The sequence below is a fragment of the Aythya ferina genome (genome assembly GCF_964211825.1).
Source record: "Aythya ferina genome assembly, chromosome: 1".
Taxonomy (NCBI): Eukaryota; Metazoa; Chordata; class Aves; order Anseriformes; family Anatidae; genus Aythya; species Aythya ferina.
This window is the reverse complement of record NC_140296.1, coordinates 57,782,431-57,803,792: the sequence shown is the minus strand read 5'-3', so window position 1 is coordinate 57,803,792 and position 21,362 is coordinate 57,782,431. Positions and strand designations below refer to the sequence as shown.

Genomic DNA, 21,362 nt, shown 5'->3' with positions numbered 1-21,362 from the left:
TGTTTCTTAAGAAATTTTCATAAGAAAACTACTGGTGCTATCATACGAGGGGAATATGAGAAGTCCTCTCCATTTAGCTCTTAGCAAACCTGTGGGTCCACCTCCTAGGAGGATGTAATTAGCAGTACACACTACACCCACAATGCTGATGAAACCCAAGTGGTCATGCAGGAGCCACCAGGATCTCATTTGTTCCAGACGCACCTGCTGCACTGCCTGTGCCTCATTACTGCGTTATGAAGCACAGGGCAGCTGCTGAGGACTTTCCCTAGCATGACTGTCCTTATCCACACTGGATGTACACAGGTCCCATGCGTGGATGTTTGGTGCCTCACCAGCACTCGCAGCTCTGCAGTGCTATCCCACCAACACACACCTTGTGTAGTGTGCCAGCTTGTCAACCCAGAGCATTTCCTATTTCTTCTCTGCAGTTCAGGGTCTTCGGTGGTCTTTGAACTTCCTTGAAGACAATCCTGTAGGTTTCTGATGCAAGAGAGGCTCCAGGATTTGCTCAGAGCTGCAAAAACAACTTGTTAATCTGGACTTTTTTCCACCTCCGCTGTGCATTATATCCCCATTCAGAAAAGGTGATTCATTCTAGTTTTCACAATTTCACCCCACTTTCAAAAAACAAACAACAAAACAGATTTATATACATATATATATAATCATTCATAAAAGCAGAACTTTATAGCCAAATTCAAACCTTGTAGAGAAAAAAAAATGTAGAAACACATAGATGCATAATTGCCATTTGTCCACCTTAAATTGCCTTGTCTTGCTAGCTTCTTGATAACCTAGAAATTCCAGAGTTTTCTGGAGCGACTGCTGAAATAGGAAATGCTGGATAGTTAGTAGGAGCAAAATCAGCATATTTATGTGTGAACTGCTTCAGTAAACCTTGTTTCTTTTTACCCTTTTTATCTGTTCACTAGGTCTGGGGATTTGGACTATTTTATGGATGAAGACCTGAATGTATAAAAGGTCTGGTTAACTGGTTATCGCAGTGGGCATGGAGCCTCCCTCAGGATTGCAGTGATGAAGGTGGCATCCCAAATGGTGATGCTTCTGGAGAGATTCAGGACCATGACCTCAGTCACAGGACTCTGCGTGGGGAGGATTTTACACACATATTTTCCTGACCGTAAACTCATTTCCCACACCGCTGTTACATGGGCGGTGCCAAGCACTGAGGGGACTTCGATTCGTGACATGGCTGCACGATAAAAAATAAAAAATAATAATAAAAAAAATACACGGACCAAGCCGGCTTTGCCGAGCTTCTTTCCACTGAGGTGGTCCCGGGGGCTGGGGGTCTTTGGGGCAACGGCCGCCAACGGCCAGCAACGGCCGCCAACGGCCAGCAACGGCCGCCAACGGCCAGCAACGGCCGCCAACGGCCAGCAACGGCCGCCAACGGCCAGCAACGGCCGCCAACGGCCAGCAACGGCCGCCAACGGCCAGCAACGGCCGCCAACGGCCAGCAACGGCCGCCAACGGCCAGCAACGGCCGCCAACGGCCAGCAACGGCCGCCAACGGCCAGCAACGGCCGCCAACGGCCAGCAACGGCCGCCAACGGCCAGCAACGGCCGCCAACGGCCAGCAACGGCCATTGCTGAGGGGACTACATCTCCCAGCAGCGCCGCGGCCGCGGGAAGTGCGGCACCGCCCGCCCCTCGGGCAGCCGCCGGTGCCCGCTGCGCTCCGCTCGCCGCGGTCGCTGCGGGGATGGCGCCGTGAGGGGCCGAGGCAGGTCCCGGCGGCTTTGTCCCGGTCGCGGCTGAGCCGCCGCCGCCTTGCCGGGCGGTGTCCCCCCGCGGGGGGAGGCGCCGTCAATGCGTAGCCTGTGGCTGCTCGGCTTCGCGCTGGGGGTCGCCGCGGCGGGCGGCGCGGCGGGCGGCGGGGGCCGGGTGAGCGCGGAGCTCAGCGCCGTGTGGGGGCCCGGGCTGCGGGCGGCCGCCGTCCTGCCCGCCCGCTACTTCTTCGTGCTGGCCCTGGACGCGCAGGGCCGCAGGTAAGGACGGCGGCGGCCCCCTCCGGCACTTGGCAGGGCGAGGGGGACGGGGAAAGGGGGTGGTGGTGGTCTCCGTGCGTTAGTCTCTGAAGAGACTAACTTGCGAAGAAGCCAGTTAGTCTCCTTAGAGGTATCACATACTGTGCAGTGGGATGAGAGGAGAAAATAAAGAATCCGAAAACGACAAACAGTAAAGTGTCTAATTGGTCTAATCAACACTGTATGATTTTTTTTTTTTGCTTTGTCAAGTACTCAACAGTAACTAAGTTATGATATATCTGTTTGAGTGTCCCACTTGTTTCTGCTGTCAGGAATATCAGCATTTCAAGCAGGTAGGCACCAGATCAGTAGAGTCAATTAGTGTGTACTCTGTAGACTTTTAGGTAAACTTTGTAGGAATTAAATAGGTAAACTTAGTTTTTACAAGAAACTCATGGCTTTCGATTTCATCAGCTTGCCTTCTCATTTCTTCCCTAATCAGGTTTGCGTGGCTCTATTCAGGTATCCTTACAGGAATGGACTCCGTGTTATCCATTATTCATAGCCTGTGGTGATTTCTCCAGGGTTAGGGAGCATTTCCCACTTCCTAGGTCCAGGTAGATGCCTCAGCCACATCTCAACCCACTGTTAGGGTGCACCAGGGTTCTCCACACCTCTTCTGAAGTTTTCTCCAGGAAAGAAATTCTGACCTTACAACTAGTTAGGATGTGCTTGCAGTGCTCCAACCAGGTTGTCCAGATTAGATGCGCTGTGGCACATGCAAGTCTGGCAGGTGCCAGTTCAGCTTATCTTGGGCAGTAAATATTTCCTGTATTTTCTGACAGCTCTCCAGTATGTCTGGACAAGTATACATTGAATTACACAATCCTACTATAATATTTTTCCCTACCAAAACACGAGCATTTGTAATAACCCTTTTTTTTTTTTTTTTTTTTTTTTCTCTGTATGAGATACCATAAAGATTAAGGACTGCAAACATTATTAGAAGTTTAACTTCATTCTTCACTGCCCTAAATAGTACCTGGGAAATAAAGTCAACTGGAAATATTTCACTTCCGTATATGTAAAATAACATTATTATTAAGCTTGTCAGATGAAGCTTATTATGTTTTGTTGTTGTTGTTTTTTTAATATATATATCCACCACCATCCAGTTACTTGCATGCTTTCTACCTCCCCATCACTACACCTGGGAGCTCCAAGTGTAAATAACCAAGAGCCCCACTGGATTTTTGAATGTGCTCTGCTCCCAAATAGTCAAAACAAAGACTAAAACATTGTTCAACATATAGGACACCAAGTAATTTTCAAGGTGTGTTCATGAATATCTGAGTGGAAATGCCTTCATACTTAGTGCTTTTAAGAGCATGAGACATTTTAGGTAACCTGACAAATTTCTGTTTGGGAGCATCACGCCTGCCTTGTGAACATTAGGATGTGCTCATAAAGACCTAGCATGGCTTAGTGAAGTCACTGGAAATCTGTTCCATTTCAAATGAATGGATAAAACTAAGAAAACGTTTGTGTGTTTACTTTTTAAGTCAGCTCCCACTTATTCTCTGGGTAGGTTCACTTCATCACCGGGTGAAAATACATTCCAGGTGAAGATCACTGCTCCTGATGAACAGTTCACTCGGGTTGGTGTGCAAGTATTAGACAGGAAAGATGGTTCCTTCATTGTGAGATACAGGATGTATGCAAGCTACAAAAGCCTGAAGATAGAAATCAAAACCAGAGACAAACACGTCGCAAAGTCTCCGTATATTTTAAAAGGTAAGAAGCAGTACTATGCACAAAACTCATAGCTTTTTGTCAGAAAGCACATCCTACAGTATTTTCAGGGAGTAGCATAGGATCATAGTAGCAGGACCTCAGTACTTCTCTGGAAATGCTGAGGACCTCCAAATCCCATGGAATTACAGACTATTTGTAAGTGTCCTGCAGGTGCTATTCAATAGAGCAAAAAGGAGTGAAGTGCTATGAAGCTAATGCCAAGCAAGCAAAGGGCTTGCACAGAAGTTGATGTAGCTTGGCGTGATGCCATTGGACTCAAAAAACAAACAAAATACCACCAGGCCCTAGACAGTGAATGCTCAGTGCTTGACCTTCTTTTCTGATCTCAGTGGCTTAATAGTGTGGCTCATTAAAATAATGATTGCATTCCTAATAGGACCGGTTTACCATGAAAACTGTGACTGCCCTCAGGAGGAGAGCAGCGCGTGGCTGGAAGAGATGAACTGCCCTCAGGTCATTCCACAGATTCAGAGAGACCTAGCAAATTTTCCCATTGTTGATCCAGATAAGATTGCGAAAGAAATCCCACAGAGGTTTGGACAAAGGCAGAGTTTGTGTCATTACACCATCAAAGATAATGAGGTACAGTATGGGTTGATCTGAAGTCCTTATGGAGATTTGGTGACGAGCAATAGAATTTGGCCTTTTGGCTATTCCAGCTGAGAGGCTTCTTGTTGTCTGTTCTTTGAGAAACTTCTTTGTCTGGCTTCTGTCCTTGAAATTGAATACTTTGCAGTTTGTGTATGAGCTCAGTAATATCTGTCTTGCTTTGTAAACTGCTTTTTGTCCATGTTACAACCGAAGCAATTGCAGCACAGTGAAGGCACATTACTTTCCAAGCAATCAATATGAGTGTTGGGAACAGAATCCAGCCTCCAAAATGCTTGCTCAGTTTTCTGTTCTCTGAGCAGTATTGCTGTGAAGTGTCACGATCTTCTAATTGTGACATGCATCAGTGGAACTACATTGTGCCTAAGGCTGAGGTGAAGAAATACCACTTAGCTCCACTGAGGATCAGAACAATAATTCTCTGCAATAAAACTGTACAGACTTCAGTAGAGTCATATGGAAGTGGGAACAATGGAACACAATAGAGGCCAACCAATTTCTGTTTCCATGAGACAGATCTAAAATGTCTACAAATGCAAGTAAAGCTTGTCTCCCACCACCCCTTTCCTATCATGAACAAGAGATTTCTAAAGCTTCCCAACTGATTCATAAATCTATAGATAAAGCCATACAGTCTGACTAGTTACTGAGTTATTAAAAAACTCAAAATTGTGCCAGTCGTTCTTTGTTATGAAAACACCAGACCAGTAAACTATTTGGGTTATTTTCAGGTTTATATAAAGACGTATGGGGAACACATTGGCTTCAGAATTTTCATGGACGCTATACTTCTTTCTTTGACAAGAAAAGTGAGTACATCTGTGTAGCCATTTATTCTGTGTCCCCTAACTTATAGAAGCCTGGGCTTAACAAATATGCCTCAGTGTATTTGTTGCTATTTCTGTTAAAAACCTTTTCTTGTTCTTTCATTCATAATGGAAAGATGAGGTGGATTGTTCTTGTTCGAAGCTGGGATGTTCTGGAATGCTATCTGATGCGTGTATGGAGTGTCATTGTTTACCAGGCCTTTGTAGGAGAGCTTGATAGAGTTGGACAGAGTGTAGTTTTGTTTTTGTTTTTCCTGAAGGCTAAATAAATCATCCTATAGCACCTAATAGTCAATTCTCTCTCTGCTGAAAGAAAATGGGGAATTTATATCTTTCTTCATTAAATTCCAAATGTTGAAAACAAGATGCAAAGGGTTGAGAAAGTGCCAAAAGCCCAACAGGTGGCTTTTGAGGGAACTGTCTGGATGTACAAGCAAAAAGCACTGCACAGACTTCTAGGGAACCTCTGGAAAAAAGAAGACGTTATGCACATAGTGACAGAATATAGCAGAGCTGAAGTTTCAGCACATAGAAGTGTGATTGTTATGTAAAGAGAGTAGCAGCAGAAATATTAAGATATCCAAGTTAGGCAATATCTATTTTTTACTGTAAAAAGACAAAGCACTTATCTTTGAAAGAAAGAAGAGAGAGGAGCTACTAAAGTAGGGAGTTAATCACTTAAAAAGAATCATTGCAAATCTGTTCGAAAATAATAAACACATTTTTGTATGCATCTGAAAGATAAGTCAATTGGTATGAAATACCATGGGTTTATCATCCAAAAATCAAGTTATATAGCAAGGTTCCTTCTATAACAAGATAATAGGCTTCAGGAATCTTAATTTTTGTTAGGCTTTTGAGGGTAGGACTCATAAGTTTCTCACAACCAAAATAAGAGCACTTTGTCTAGAATAAAATTTCTAGTCTAGTTTTAGTGAAGAAGGAACTGCTGTAAACTGCTTGGCAAACCTTGCTAAAAGAGTAGTTGCCAATATTTCTGGAGAGGTGAAAGGCATAACAAATGTATTCTTTGTCTTGGGCTCAGGTTACCATTTGGTAACCTAGTTATGTTAAGCTCTAGGTTACCATTTGGTAACCTAGTTATGTTTTTAACTCAGTGATGGACTACAGAATATGCCTACTGAACTTTCAGACAACAAAAATGAAAGAACCCAAAAGCCTCTCGCAGAACAGTATCAGGATTATAATTACCAAGTAATTATTGTATGGAAAAAAAAGGATAACGTGACAAAGGATACTACACAAAATGAATCATATAGTTACAGTACTTATCTAAAATAGGGAGTGGGTGGCTATTTCTGCAGAAAGTGTGAAGGTTATAGCATCACAAATTTAAAAGGAGTCAATGGTGGCATGCTGTTGGAAAAAAGAAACAAACAAACAAAAAAACATTAACAGAATAAACACATGAAAGAAATGTAAAGTTACTTTTCCACTATACCCAGGATTAGTAATGTCTCAGTTATGCTATTGTGTCTAGCTTTGGGCATCATGCTTCAAAAAGGATTGTTCAATTATTGACATTACATGGGAAAATGTTAGGAGAGGCCAGGCATACAGTCAAGTGGGGGTTATGTCAAGTAATGAAGTCTAAGGGAAGACATAAATGTAGCTTCAATTATATTAGAGGTTGCTCTATGGAAGTTGGAAGTAAGCCTTTCAGCAGAATTGGACAAGAAAGAACAGAAAAACATCTATCAGAGGGATTTAGATTAAGCTACAAAGGCAGAATCTGTTTGCAGTTTTAGAAAACACAATTAGCCTCATCCCCATTAAGAATCCTCACAGGAATTTCTGTTAGTGTTATTGAGAGACAATAGATCTGTTGGGTTGGCTGTCACTTCAGATGTAGATAAAATACAATGTATAGCTTTCCTATGTCCATTATAACCATTAGATGGCACTCTACTAATAAAGTTAAGCGCTGAAGATCAGAAGGTGTAGCCAAACCCCCTCTGAGAGGAAGGGACGCAGTGAAACCTTTTCTGTCTGCGTGCATACTGAAGACCAAAAGTACTGCTCTGGGTCTCTGTCTTTAGAATTTCTGGGTGTCTCTGCCAAAGGTTTTCCTAAATCATCAGGTTAGAGAAAAATATCTTCAAGCATTTAGGAAAGCGTTTGGTAGTCAGCAAATGATTAATTTCTTTGTCCATAAATTAAATTAGAAACTTAATGAAAACCTGTTTGGGCCACAGAAGAATCCTGGAGAATGTTAGACTGCCCAGCCATTCATACTTGAAGAGTAAGGGGGTTTGAGAGAAGTGCTTAAATATGGTGGGGAGTCAGAATAGGCTTTACATATTTTTACATGTATATGCATATTTTAATTTGGGAATTATTACTATATTCAGAAGTGTTCTTTCTTCAGAGAAGGTAATTTTAATACAGTCAACAAGGTGGTCCAACTTACCTTGGAGTTATACGGTTGCTTACTTAGGTCCCAGTGCTAGCCTGGAACAAGGACTGCATGGCCAATCATCTAAAGCATAACAAGCAACTGTTTTCTAAACTGGGAGGGAGACCTCCTAGGTGATTTTGTGACATTCTTATAAATAAATAATCTTACAGACCACAGTCTCTGTGGTCTGAGTATTTTTAATGTTTCTAACTTTACGTATTACAGGTACATCGACTATTACTACAGAATAGGCTTTTTTTTTCGCTCTTGGTGATGTTCTCAAATTGCAAGTTTCCACCAAAAGAATGCTGCTTCATATTGAAAAGCGTTTGCGCCTCCTTTGCTTCTGTTTAGGTGAAAATGCCAGATGTAGAATTTTTTGTTAACTTGGGGGACTGGCCTCTGGAGAAAAAGAAACCTCCGCAGAACCTGCACCCTATCTTCTCATGGTGTGGGTCCAGTGAATCAAAAGACATCGTCATGCCAACATATGACTTAACAGACTCGGTTCTGGAGACTATGGGACGGTAAGAGATTTTTTATTTTTTTCACAAAGTTCATAGTAAGTGTTCTTCCAAAAAGGTACTTACGTTATCAGTACATTAACTTTTATTTATTCATCGAGACATTGATACAGTATAGATAGGCAATAATTATTTAATTGGCATCATAGCATGAACCAATTTGTACATTCTACAAGTTACATGTATGAAAACATACTCCACTATTCTATTTCAAAAATCAGAATTTATCTAAATGCAGTCAGGTCACTGAAAAAAGCACACGGAGTTAAACACTACAAGAGTAGGTGTTTTGTTTGTGTGCTCTGCTTCATCACAATGAACGTGCTGACAGCTGGCCAGGACTCTCTCTTCCCATGTTTCCTAGAACATTTAAAGGCCTTTGAAGCCAGAGTGCTCAGCTGAGGACCTACCATCTCTTGATTACTGGTACCTGGCTGCGGTAACAGCCCTGCTGCTGTCTTGGAACAATACAAATACAGCTTCTAAGATATCTTCATTACTCATTTTGAACCCATATATCATTTCACTGCATTACATTCACGTTTCTAGCTTTTATTATCAAGACTTTTCCTAAATTTGCTCTGCTTGCCCACAGCTTCTGTGCTTTAATTTAGCAGGTTTCTGTGGAAGTAAATTATGCTCTGTTAAGCCATTTACATTCCAACCTTGCTTTGGACTATTTGTGGCTGCCTCATCACCATTTTCAATTATTCCTGTACCCTGCATCACCCATGGCAACCATACCCACTTTTAGCTGCTTTTTACACAACAACTGACAGATCCTCTTTCCACACACAGTTCTCTCTTGCCACAGGTCTGTGGATTTGACGTTCCCTATCTCTTTTTATCACTGTAAAAATACTGATAAAATACATATACAGGTATAATCATGACTCACCCTCATCTTTGGTATTTTCCTATTAGTACTATAAATTATTTCAAGTAATCACACTTAAATAAATCCAAATCACATGTAAAAAAAAATCCAGTGGACATCACAAATAAATCACTACTTTCTCCTGCAGGGTTAGTCTGGATATGATGTCAGTTCAAGCAAACACCGGCCCATCATGGGAAGACAAGAATACCACGGCATTCTGGAGAGGACGTGACAGCCGCAAAGAGAGGCTTGAACTTGTAAAGCTCAGTAGAAAATATCCGGAGATCATAGATGCTGCTTTCACAAACTTTTTTTTTTTTAAACACGATGAAAGCCTCTACGGCCCCATTGTTAAGCACATTTCGTTTTTTGATTTTTTTAAGGTAAGCCACTAGTCATTTATATTTTGTAGAACTAGGTTCTCAGTGTTTTCCATTACCAAATAACTCTGTATATATTATTTATAATGAAGTGATTTTGGTTTTCCAGCACAGCAACGACAAGCATAAGTAGGCTTCTCTCCGCTGGGACTAACTGCTGTGTAGCTCTTAGATTGAGAATAAAGATGTCTGATTTACATCTAAAGGTTCCACAGAACCTGGTGTAATCTAATAACTCCAAGTTCCTTTTTATTTCTTTTTCCTGGTTCAGTGATCAGGACTACTAACATAACTAACATAGTGGGAAGTCAGTGGATGAAGTGGCACATCAACCCTCACATCCCAGGATGAGCGTCTAAGAATGTCCGGAGAGCTTAACTGATGAAGAGGGCACCTGTGTACCCCGCACTACGATGAATTCCAAACTAAATAACAAAAGCTACTTAAAAATTGATGCTTGCCTAGCCAATCCGACATTTCTCAATACCAGCAAGTCAGTAATACCGGTGCCCTCAGAATAACACGAGCTAACCAGGCTACTTGGGTCTTGTTTGTTAATAACCTCTGGTCATTTTCTTCCCCAGTATAAATATCAAATTAACATTGATGGCACAGTGGCAGCATATAGATTGCCTTATCTACTAGCAGGAAACAGCGTTGTGCTAAAGCAAGACTCCATCTACTATGAGCATTTTTATAATGAGCTGCAGCCATGGAAACACTATATTCCATTCAAAAGTGATCTGAGCGATCTCCTAGAAAAACTACAGTGGGCCAAAGAGCACGATGAAGAGGTAAATACGCGTTTAGAAGTACTTGGCAATGTTTCTTGACAAATAAGAGTTTCTTGACAAATAGCTTTGTCTTGAGCAAAAAATACATTTCTTTAAAACAAAATCTGTTATTTCCTTCTGAAAGGACTTCAGAATGAGCATCATCAAGTGCATAAATAGAAGCAGTTTTTAAGAATACATAATGCTGCCCTTTGCTTGAGAATTAATAGGAATTTTGGAGACTCTTTTGATAAGAATGCCTTACTTTTACAATTAATAATGCTTAAATTCCTAATCCCTTCCATGTATCAGTAAGAGATTTATGTTACTGTTTTATGGACAGTTCAGTGTGGGGACATGTAAACACTAGATAAAAATAAATGAACTATCTTAAACTATCAGCACCCTAGAATCAATAGTAGCATCCTGAAATAACTACCATTTTTAGAGAATTTAAAACAAACAAACAAACTCTTTCTTTTGCAGGCCAAAAATATTGCAAAATCTGGACAAGAATTTGCAAGAAACAATCTCATGGGAGATCACATTTTTTGTTACTACTTCAAACTTTTCCAGGTTAGTGTATTTTTAACTTCTACTCCCACAAAAATAGAAATCCCATAGAGAGAATTCAGGACAACACAGCTGCTGGAAATTGGCCAATCCGGCACTTGAAGCCACAAAGCAAGTGACAGCAATTAGGAAATTCAGTTGGTTTATAAACACCGCATGCTTTTGTTTCCTGTGAAACCGCGTAAGACTCTGAGGGCAGTTTGAGAGAAGCAATCAGATCCCATAGATCTTGACTTAACCTGCAAGAATACGTTGCTCACAATGATCAAAGAACTCCCCATCAGACATGCACCCTGTGAACCACAGCTGAAAATATCTCTGCATTAGCACCAGGATATTGAAACTCCAGTGAGGCACCCGAAGGGGCCCCTGTCAACAGTTGGGTATCTGTTTACCCTTTCTGTGGCACAGCGTGGACAGAGTAGAAAACTGTGTAGTCCTGGAGTTTTTACAATTATTCAGCTGAGTTGTTGCAGGATTTACAACATAAAGAGCTTATGAATTAACAACACCTTTCGTTTTTTAAAACTAGGAATATGCCAGTTTGCAAGTGAATGAGCCAAAAATCAGAGAAGGCATGGAGAAAGTCCAGCAGCCTGATGATGACCTCTTTCCATGTACTTGCCACAGAAAAAAGGTACAATATATATGGTGTTAAATGTAAAGTGCTCAATGTCTGCAGTTTGTATTCAACCAAATTGGAACAACTGTTGCTCAATACCACATACTCTGTCACCAGACTATTAGTGGCTTAAAAACATTTATTGTTGTGTTTGCAGGACTAGACTATTGAAAATTGAGTTTCCAGTTAACTGAAAAATGTTTCTTCTTTCTCTATTACAGACCAAAGATGAACTTTGACAGAAAGAAATAAAATCATTTTTTTTGGATATTTACCTACATTCAGAATCACTTCTTCAGGACAGAAGGAAACCTTGAATTAAAAATTAAACGGTTATTTTGAAGTTTACTCTATCATGATCTACATACAGAAGACAACCAACTATTGCCTGTTTCCTTTTTATCATGGAGCAGTCACAGAGCCTTGTTCAACACACATTTTATAACTTTTTCTTTTTTTTTTTTTTAAATAAAAAACACATTTCTATCAGTTACTTGGTACTGTCCTGAGATGCTTTTCAAATGCAGGTACTTTTTACTCAGACAAGGTGCCTGGGATACTGAGTCTAGCATGTTCAGCAAAAACAGCCAGATAAGAATCGTATACCTGCTCCCTGGCATGCCTGTCAAAAGCAATCATTCTCAGACCATAATTTTGTTCCTTCTGAGACAGTCAATATTCTCAAAGACAATGATGTGGGGTTTGTATTCTTTAACCTGAAGGAATTATACAACTCTATTGGACACTTATCTTAGATAAAAACTGATTTTTCACAGATGCTTTCTCTGTGAAACTCAGTCCCTTCGGAAATATAAAAAGAATTAAGTGGCACTGAGCAGTGACTATTGATAATAAACCAATCATTCTTCTACAATTTGATCTGCTCTTAAAATACCTATTTTCCACTGGTGTTAAGTAACTCAGCTGCTACTTTCTGAGCATATCATCATCATCACAAAATGCTACACTGGTAGATGTCAAGTCTAAATTCATCACATTCTAAAGTTTGAACACACCTCCCCAGTCAAAAGTGAGGATTTATTTTCTCTGTAAAACAGTGAACTTAAAGAAAATAGCCACACAGATTTTATGTGCCTTTTGAAATTGGCTGTGAGCATCTAGATACATCCCATGCTTATTAAACAACACTATTGATGGGCAATCAGCATTCTTGAGGTGCCTTGTAAGAAATGACAGAATATTGTATCTGATTTTTAATTTTCATCTGTCTATTGATTATTTTTTGCTATAGTAAAAGCAAGCTTAGAGTAGTTTGTTCAATCACTTGATAAGCTGTATAATTTAACTGCAATAAACTAGTCATGAATAATTGTTTTTTTACAGTAATCACCTGACCTTTTACAGTACAGCACCAAAACAAAGCTAGCAGATGCAGTCACCTGACCAAATCCTCAGAGAAATCCTCTGAGCTCACCACAGCTGACTCAGTGCATTTAAGCAGCTCTGTGTTGCCACATACAGCAGTCACTCCCCAGAACCACCTCCAGGCTAGAACGGGGAACTGATCACACTGCAGCAGTGAGCTGCAAGCTGTAATGATGCAGAACAACCAGAGGAGGCTGTAGGAAACTTGGCAGTGGAGATGAACCCAGTGTCTCAGAAGACAACATCAAGGTGTTTGTCTCAGGACCAACCGGCAGTTTCAACTCAGGTATTCACACAGCCAATACATGCTGATCATCGGCTGAAGGCAATTAGGCTGCTGCTACAACCTGGTTATACCCACAGGTCTCTCAGTCCATAATGGGGAAGACAACACCTGCAGGCACCTATTAAGTATTTTAGAATCTTAGAATTATTAAGGTTGCAGAAGGTCTTCAAGGTCATCTGGTCCAATCTTATCCAATCTACTCCCATCACAGTTCATGTAGCACAGCAGAATGCCCCAACAGGGCACCAAGACAGAACAGTAAAACCCTCGCTGTCCAGCCCTGGGAGATATGCTCACAGAGTTTTACAGATCAGTATGTTTTAAGTTCAAACAAGGATAGTATCAGTAATAGACTCAAAAATAAAAACACATCTGAAGATTTGGAGTCCAAATATTTGAATATACTGAAAAAAAAACAGTCAAAAACCATTTACTTGGTAATGCAGAGCATTAAGTGTTGTGTATAGCTTTTGCATGGAAATACTAAAAACAATGCTGCTCAGACACTGAATATTTAATGTTTCCCATTTTTCTTTTAAAATGTTTTTATTGTTTTGCATATTTTTTCCTTTCATTAAAAAAAAAAAAAAGTTTTATTTACATTTACCCTTAGACTTATAAAATACTTGTTTTCAAAAATGTATGCCACAAACTGATTTGTTGCACTTAAGAAAAAGCTGATTGAAGATACTACTTAACCACTCACTGCAAGTCATTTGTGCTCCAGTTCAATATTCTCTCTAAGCCAAGAAAAAACTTGTGCGTTTATTTCTTCCATGACATCATCTTCTGCTCGTCCTTTAACTGCCATCCCATGGTTTGCTTTATCAATCCAATGGATTTTTTTAGGGGCTTTCATTTTGCTTGCCACACCTTCTAACAATTGCTACAGAGAAAATAAAAATGGGAAAGTTAGATAATTAGCTGCTACAAATTGTCTAACACACAGATGTCTCTCACTTTGCCTATGTAACACATAATAGGAAACGTTTCAAAACAAAAATGGATTGGCATTTACATTAAAGAGACAGTAACTGAAGAGATGCAATAATACTGTATTCAGTAATATAATTTACTTAAACACTAGCCCTCAGTAACAGTCACTCACTCATACACCTAAAAGTAGAAATGTAGAACTTCATAACCTTGTGAAGGCGCCTTGCCCACACTCAGACAGAACGCGCTCCTACTGCAAGAGGGGGTACAGCACTGAAATGGCAGAACTATACTCGGATGTGTCTACAGTGCCAGAGTATCAGCACAACCCTCTGGAGACTAGTGCTCTGTTCAGCTGTCTCCAAAGTGGAACCAGCTCAGAAGGGCTTAAGGATCTTCCCCCTTTAGGAAGGCACTCCAGGTATTTGCCGGTTGCTAACCACACTAATTTCAGTGACAACTCCTTGTGAAAGTGTTCTGACTCCTTAGAAACTGTCCAAGCATGGAAAATGGTAACTGCATACATACCATCCCAAACTGAAGCCAAACAGTTCAAGAACAACAGATAACTGCTTTGCAAGAAAACAGTAGAAAAACATTGTATTCTGATCACTGCACACCTGTTCTTCATGTCAACAAAAATGCTGCTATCAAAAAAGCTTAACTTCTGGTAGAACTGCTTTGCTAGAAGAATGTTATGAAAATTTGACAAATGTGGACTAGTAGCATAGCAGTGCTTAGGTTTTCTAACTTGAGCTGGTGAAAACAGAAGACCAAATAACTTGCTCCTTCTACATGTCACTTAATTCATAAAATCTTTGCTATCAAAGGACCAAAAAAAAAAAAAAATTAAAAGCTGGATTATTTATTTGCCAAAAGATAAGTTTCCCAGAGCAGTTGACCAAACAGTATCCAGGCATGTGAAAAAGCATAAGAAATCAACCCAGGATTCCCTAAATCTGATGAAATTTCCTACCCAAATCTTCCTTCAGAAGATTTATATTTGTATTTATATTTACATTCCTATTTAGAGAACGCTGTTAATCAAAGTCACTGCTGTGGATACCAGTACAAACACCACTCAGACTCATTCCTATTCCTCCATGCTGCCCTTTGACAGAAGGATTTACAAAGATACTCACTTTTTCACACATCTCATCTGCTGATCCTGAGACAAACAGCACCGGACACCTGATAAATAATAAATCTTCATCCCGGAGCTTGGACTGCAGTTTTGGTCGATGCAGCGGGTAAGATAAACACACTAGACCTTGAATGAAGTCATCATTGTCATCATCTTGGCTGAGCTGACGTATCACAGAGGCAGCAGCTCGTGAGCCCATGGAACGGCCTTTCTCCCATGTTAAAATAAAGGAAAAAAGTATATCCACAATCACCTCACCTGCATTCTTAGTGTGCTCAACTCCTAAATACATTCATATGGCTTGTTTTTAAGTGTATATGTAGTACAAAATGCTAGGTATACTTTTATTCATTTTTCTGCTAAGGTAATTGTATGATTATAGTATGTTTCCACAAAGCCAGTTAAAAAAAAAGAAAAAGAAAAAAGAGAAACTGAAAAGGATCCTTTGCAATACTGGAAGGACCAAGAGCTCATCCTATTGGAGGGGTTGAGTGAGGGAGAGAGAGGACAGGTCCTGCACTACAGATCCCTGCAATTCCAAACAGATCCTTAAAGTCTGAAATAATGCAATTAACTTGTGTTTGTTCTTTCATGCAGCCTTAATCTACTCATAGTAAAAACCAACATTTTAAGCTCCTTACTCCCCAAACAAATCCAGCAAGTGTTTATGTACACATAAATTTTCAGCTTAAAAATAGAAAGGGAAAAAAAAATAGAGTGAACATGCAGCACGAGGTCGGTTAGTAACAGCAAGGGGATATCAAAACGCCTCCTCAAAGAAGCAGCATATGAGCTGACAATGCTCTATAATTGAGTGTTAGAAGTAGTTGATTCCAGTGGGATTAACTTGCCTCAGGGCAGATCTGGTTTCGCTTAGTCGGACAACATTTTTAAGTTTCCAGTATCAAGTTGTTCCTAGTTACCCCCATGTATTTCCCTTCTCACAGAATGTAACTGATTTTCTATCTGCCACTAGGTTTATGTACCAAATCCTGCTTTGGCAAAATGGCTGTTTACCAGAAACCAGAATTCAAGACTTTTAGTTAAAAGGTACACAAGGACTATCAGAGAACTTGTGCCCTGTCACAAGCCAGGCAGGTTTTCTCCCCAAGTCAGAGCTAAATCATGGTCTGTTGCTCTTTCTTTCATCCTTCTAAAAGATCTACAGCACCAAGAGGACAACGAATAGATCCAGATGCTTCCAAAATAATTCTGTGAACACATCAGGCTAGATATTCTGACTTGAAATGCAAGAAGCAGAGCTGAGCTATACGCCTACCTGGCTCATCCCCTAGCTACACAGCTTGTTGGATTCAGCTCCAGGTTAAGACACACAAATGCAGATCTGCAAATGAGCTCGGCACCTACGTTCTCACTGCAATCCGTGGGCTTCTAGTCAATTTATAAAGATTAGAGAGCATTCAACACTCTGGAAAGAAGACCCTCCTAGCCTACAGCTGAATTGCTGTCATGAAGCAGTAATGACCAGTGGGATTTTTTCAGCTTGTTCCAACACAGGACAGCAAGCTTTTAGTGCATACCACCAACTGAAACCTGTCATCCACATCTAGTCTTTCACTTCTTACCAAAGCAGGACAGACTGTAAAAAACAGAGTAATTAGAGATTGCTAAAATTACAGCCAGAATGAGAGGGAAAACTATAAATAATAAAAACTGTACCTGCGAGGAAGACACCTGAAAGTTTATAATCATCAGAAAGCTTTAAGTATTCCTAAAGAAATAAGAGAAGAGAGAAACATTACAAGCCAGAATTGTGACAGCTGAGAGGCTTAGGATTTTTTTTCGGAGCTGCTAACCACAACATGGGAAGCTCTTTCATCACTGCAGATTAAACAAAGACCACATACATAAGAGTTGCTTTTTTTCCCCACGCAAATCAGCTCATCATATTTTGCAGCAAAAATGTGATAAAGAAATAATTTCACATTAGTTCTCATCACATCTAAAATTTCAGACACACCATCAATTTACTAAAATATTAACTAATTATGTGTATCAACTTAGTTACAGTAACAGACCATGCACACACTCAGCCTATCAAAATACTGAATAAATTAGTACAAATATCCTTCACTGAGATTTGAGGTCATGCATTCCAACAAAAAGAAAAACTTTAAGACACAGCCAGTTATGTCTGACAGAACAGATAAAATTCAGCAACAACTTTTTCAGTTCTTAGGAGGTAACTAATTAGATGCTATCTTAATAGGGGCCTTTAAATCACCTTTACACCACAGCACACTAATGTAAGCTCACTGACAACACTGCATTTCTTCAAAAAAGATTGGAGAATAGACCCACATTAAAGCTACCAAAGACTGACTTAAAGGTAACATACATATAATAAAACCACAGTATCGTGCATATGAATTCTTTAAGACCTCAGCCTGATGCAAAGTGCTCATGCTACCTTTTCCATTTTGATTCCTTCCTGCACACTCCAGAACAAAAAGAATCTAAGATGGCATTATTATAGCAAAACATTGTTCATTTTAACAAAATCTAGGTATAGAAGAACATTTTAAATACTGTATCAGCAGAAATAGATAAACAAAATCATATAACAAAGCGATTTTGAAATCAAAGCCTATTTATATTCTAGGGCTCTCCTATAGTATATACTAGTATATACTACACCCTATCTCTTTTGCCTTAGATCTTCCTGCATCCCAGTCTCCTGCACTCTACCTAAGGTCTTGTTCTCTTGGCCCCAAACCTTGACATTCAGCACAATTCCCACCTAAGCCTCCTTCCTCTGAAAACCCCTCCCGAAGCCATATCCCTTATTCCCCTTTTCCTCACCAAGCCTTCCCAGAACACCAACCTCTCATTTCCACCCCAACTGAATTCTTTACATTTTCCCAGCTATAAATTTCCTGGCAGAACATACATGCTCTCTTCAAATCCTTTTCTCAAGCTTTTCTTTCTCTCCCTGAATTCAAAGCGACCCATTTACAGCAACTGTTCTAGCTATTGCCTATAGAAGAATTGTTTGTGCTCTTTTTGCGTATGGACACCACTCCATTTAGCTAACCATCACTTCCAATTTTCTCATTGCAGCTTGACTAATCTCTGCTGGTAATATAGGAAATCCAGAAGCAGACAGAAGATAAATATATATGTTAAATCCTGCACATCCATGGATTTGCAGCTTTGGCAAAATCTGGTCACTTCTTACCACAACTGCTTTGTAAGCTTTAGTCCTATAAGCGATGTTAAGGCCTTTACAAGTAAACCGCAGGCACAGAATTCCATAGGATGCAAGATAGGTTGCCAAAGAAACTAAGTGAGGGAAATTCATATCTCCCCCAGCTCCATGGGTAAGAATCACTCCGTATCTTAACTTCTTCTTTGGAACAGAAAAGATGGCATCAAGGTATTTGTTCCCAAAAGGTATTTTCACTTGAACCTAGAAATGAAACAGAAAAAAAAAAAAACAGTAAGAAGAAGATAAAATTTTCCAAGCTGCACATTATGATGAGGAAAAAAAATTACAAGTCCCATTCTATTCCCCTTGTTTAAGATCTTCCATGCGATAATGAGCAAGTTACCTTATCACTCCTTATTTTCTCCATTAGAAAATGAAGCATCCCTAGCTTCAAATGATGCTTCAAGGCACAAAGTGAGTTGCTTCTTACATTCTCTATATGCCTATTTGAGAGCTAACTGCCATAATTGATTTGAATATTAAGTCATCCACAATAAGAAACACTAACTTTTCTACAAAACCTAAAAATAAACGAGATTAACAGGATATATAGGGCTAAGAGAACTCCACCCAGGCAGCAACTGTTTAATCCTGTAGATGTAGCATCCATGTACAAACATGATTACACAGGGAAAAGACTGAAAGAGTATTATGAAAAATAGTTTTGAATACACTAGTTTTACATATTACAGGTAACTATAGGAAAATAACACAGGAGTGACTTTTTCATTAAGTATTCATAATAACTGGCGATGAATATCACAGTATTTAATATGTTTTTAGAATTGACATTGAAAGGTGAACCTAGGCACTTACACTACACTGACCAGCAGCCAAATCCACAGAAGTACAAAACCCAAAGACACATCTCAGCAAGTATTTCCAAATTACATGGCAGTAACCACTCACCAGAGTGGTGGCATTCCTATTGTCACAGAATGAATTTTCCCCAGAAAAAGATCAGACAGCACAGTTGCAAGACAAAATCAGCATAACATTGGCAGAAGACCCCCCAGTCATGACAGATACTTGGGACAAGCTGAAGGAGACACGACGCCAGCTGATGTTGAGCTGAATAAAAGGGGACTGGAGTGTGTGTGCGCCACCATATATGCCAAAGCTCTTGAAAGCAAAGGAAAACAACCCAGTGCTGGGACGGAAGGTCTGTTCCACACCACCACATCTCAAGGAACATGCCAAGTCAGGCAGAATTTGGCTGGTCACCACCCATACTTCAAATTTCACCTACAAAGGCGGAGGTAGCAGCACACATCTCAGAGCTTATGAGGCTCTTAAGGATGGAAATGTAGTTGCCATGGACTGCAAATTTCTAAGTGTAAAATAATATAAACTAAAATAGGTTGTTGCTATGCCTTCAGCCACAGCTGTTAAATCATATGGAGCACTCTGCAGCCTTCCTAATGAAATTACATTGCCTCCTTGAAGTATGGAGATGCCACCACCCCCATGGGGAACTCAGGCATGTGCAGACGAGGTGACTTTTCCAACAATACACAGTAAGGCTGTGCCTAAGGAGCTGAGACCAGACCTTACAAGTGCTTTGCTGGCCTACTACAGAGGACAGCACCTCATTTTTTTTGGTTTCAAAGTCAGCAACTAGTAAAAATGAATAAATAAAATTTTGGACTTCCATACAAGTGTAAAAGCATTTTCCAATGCCTGTATGAATGCAAAGATGCCATGTAGCAAACGCAGTGTTGTCTTAAATACTTTCTCTCCTGCAAGCACCTGCTAAACTAAAAACCATGAACCACATCTTGCCAGGAATTGCTCAGAGTTTCTTCTCAAGCCAACACCGAGCAGTTAAGGGAAGGCAACTTGAAAAAAACGATGACAAATCCCCAAGCCGCTGCACGCCCTCACAGCTCTTGCACTACGGACAGCTCAACCGCTGCCAACGCCAACCCCAGCTTTCTCCCCTCCTTTCAAAGGGCCGCAAACCGGACCCACCGCCGCCGGAGCGGAGGAAGATGAGGAGGAAGGAGGCCGGCCATACCTCTGCGTGCCCGCTCATAGCCCCTGAGGGGCGGCGGCCCCGGGCTGCAGGCAGAGGCTCACTACACACGGAGAGGCGCCCGAGCCGGAGGAGGGGAGAGAAGGGGGGGCTCCGGCCCCTCAGCCGCCGGCCCCGGGCCGTTACCTCAGCCCAACGGCCGCACACCTCAGGCCAACGGTGTCAGGCGGCGGCTGCGCATGCGCACGCGAGGCTCTCCCCTGAGTGATCCCGCCCCCCACTCCCGGAATCTGGGTGAGTGACAGCCGCTCGGACCCATCGCCGGCCAGATGCGCGGCTCTGCGCTGCTCGATTGGCCCGCACCTGGGCAAGGCCCCGCCCTGCAGCTCTGGTACCGGCACGGAGCCTGCCCCAGGGCTGTGCTTTGTTCTGTGACTAAAACCAAACCAAACCAAACCAAAACAAAACAAACCAAACTAATCACGTACCATAAACACAGCTTTTGGGTAATGGGCGATAAGCACGGATATTCTAACACAATGTTTGCAGTATTTATATGTTGGATGTTTCATAAGCCATAGAATCATTAGGGTTGGGAAAGCCCTCCAGGATCACCTGGTCCAACCACGCCCCTACCACCAGTGTCACCCACTAGACCATGTCCCCAAGCACCACGTCCAGCCTTGCCTTGCACACCCCCAGGGACGGTGACTCCACCACCTCCCTGGGCAACCCGTCCCAGTGCCTGACTGCTCTTTCTGAGCAGAAATGTCTCCTCATTGCCAACCTGAACCTCCCCTGGCACAACTTGAGGCCGTTCCCTCTAGTCCTGTCACTAGTTACCTGTGAGAAGAGGCAGACCCCCAGCTCCCAGAAATGCTCCAAAATGTTTTCTCATATTTTCTGTCAAGTCAGAGACTATCGATCTGTTTTCTGCCATTATTGGTGTATAAAATGCAGGTAAGTTAGGACACCCAACATATTGCTCAC

At 41.2% G+C, this 21,362-nt stretch overlaps 2 protein-coding genes across 4 annotated transcripts; one reads left to right on the top strand and one right to left on the bottom strand.

Moving 5' to 3' along the window:
- The first annotated feature begins 1,698 nt into the window (after window positions 1–1,698).
- POGLUT2 (protein O-glucosyltransferase 2) lies at window positions 1,699–11,905 on the top strand. Of its 2 annotated transcripts, none has more exons than XM_084506391.1 (10): window positions 1,699–2,015; window positions 3,583–3,788; window positions 4,186–4,391; window positions 5,150–5,227; window positions 8,019–8,191; window positions 9,214–9,451; window positions 10,033–10,242; window positions 10,708–10,797; window positions 11,327–11,431; window positions 11,638–11,905. In XM_084506391.1, exons 1-10 carry the CDS (start codon window positions 1,837–1,839, stop codon window positions 11,653–11,655), a joined length of 1,503 nt encoding a protein of 500 aa, XP_084362517.1. In that variant the 5' UTR covers window positions 1,699–1,836; the 3' UTR covers window positions 11,656–11,905. The 2 variants fall into 2 exon arrangements, with proteins under 2 accessions (XP_084362517.1, XP_084362518.1); XM_084506392.1 differs by having other exon boundaries at window positions 1,883–2,015; window positions 3,617–3,788.
- Window positions 11,538–20,613, bottom strand: TEX30 (testis expressed 30). 2 transcript variants are annotated; one of them, XM_084506393.1, is made up of 5 exons: window positions 20,415–20,613; window positions 18,368–18,598; window positions 16,849–16,900; window positions 15,167–15,375; window positions 11,538–13,974 (listed from the first exon to the last, which is right to left on the bottom strand). In XM_084506393.1, exons 1-5 carry the CDS (start codon window positions 20,430–20,432, stop codon window positions 13,801–13,803), a joined length of 684 nt encoding a protein of 227 aa, XP_084362519.1. In that variant the 5' UTR covers window positions 20,433–20,613; the 3' UTR covers window positions 11,538–13,800. The 2 variants fall into 2 exon arrangements, with proteins under 2 accessions (XP_084362519.1, XP_084362520.1); XM_084506394.1 differs by having other exon boundaries at window positions 20,559–20,576.
- Window positions 20,614–21,362: the final 749 nt, after the last annotated feature.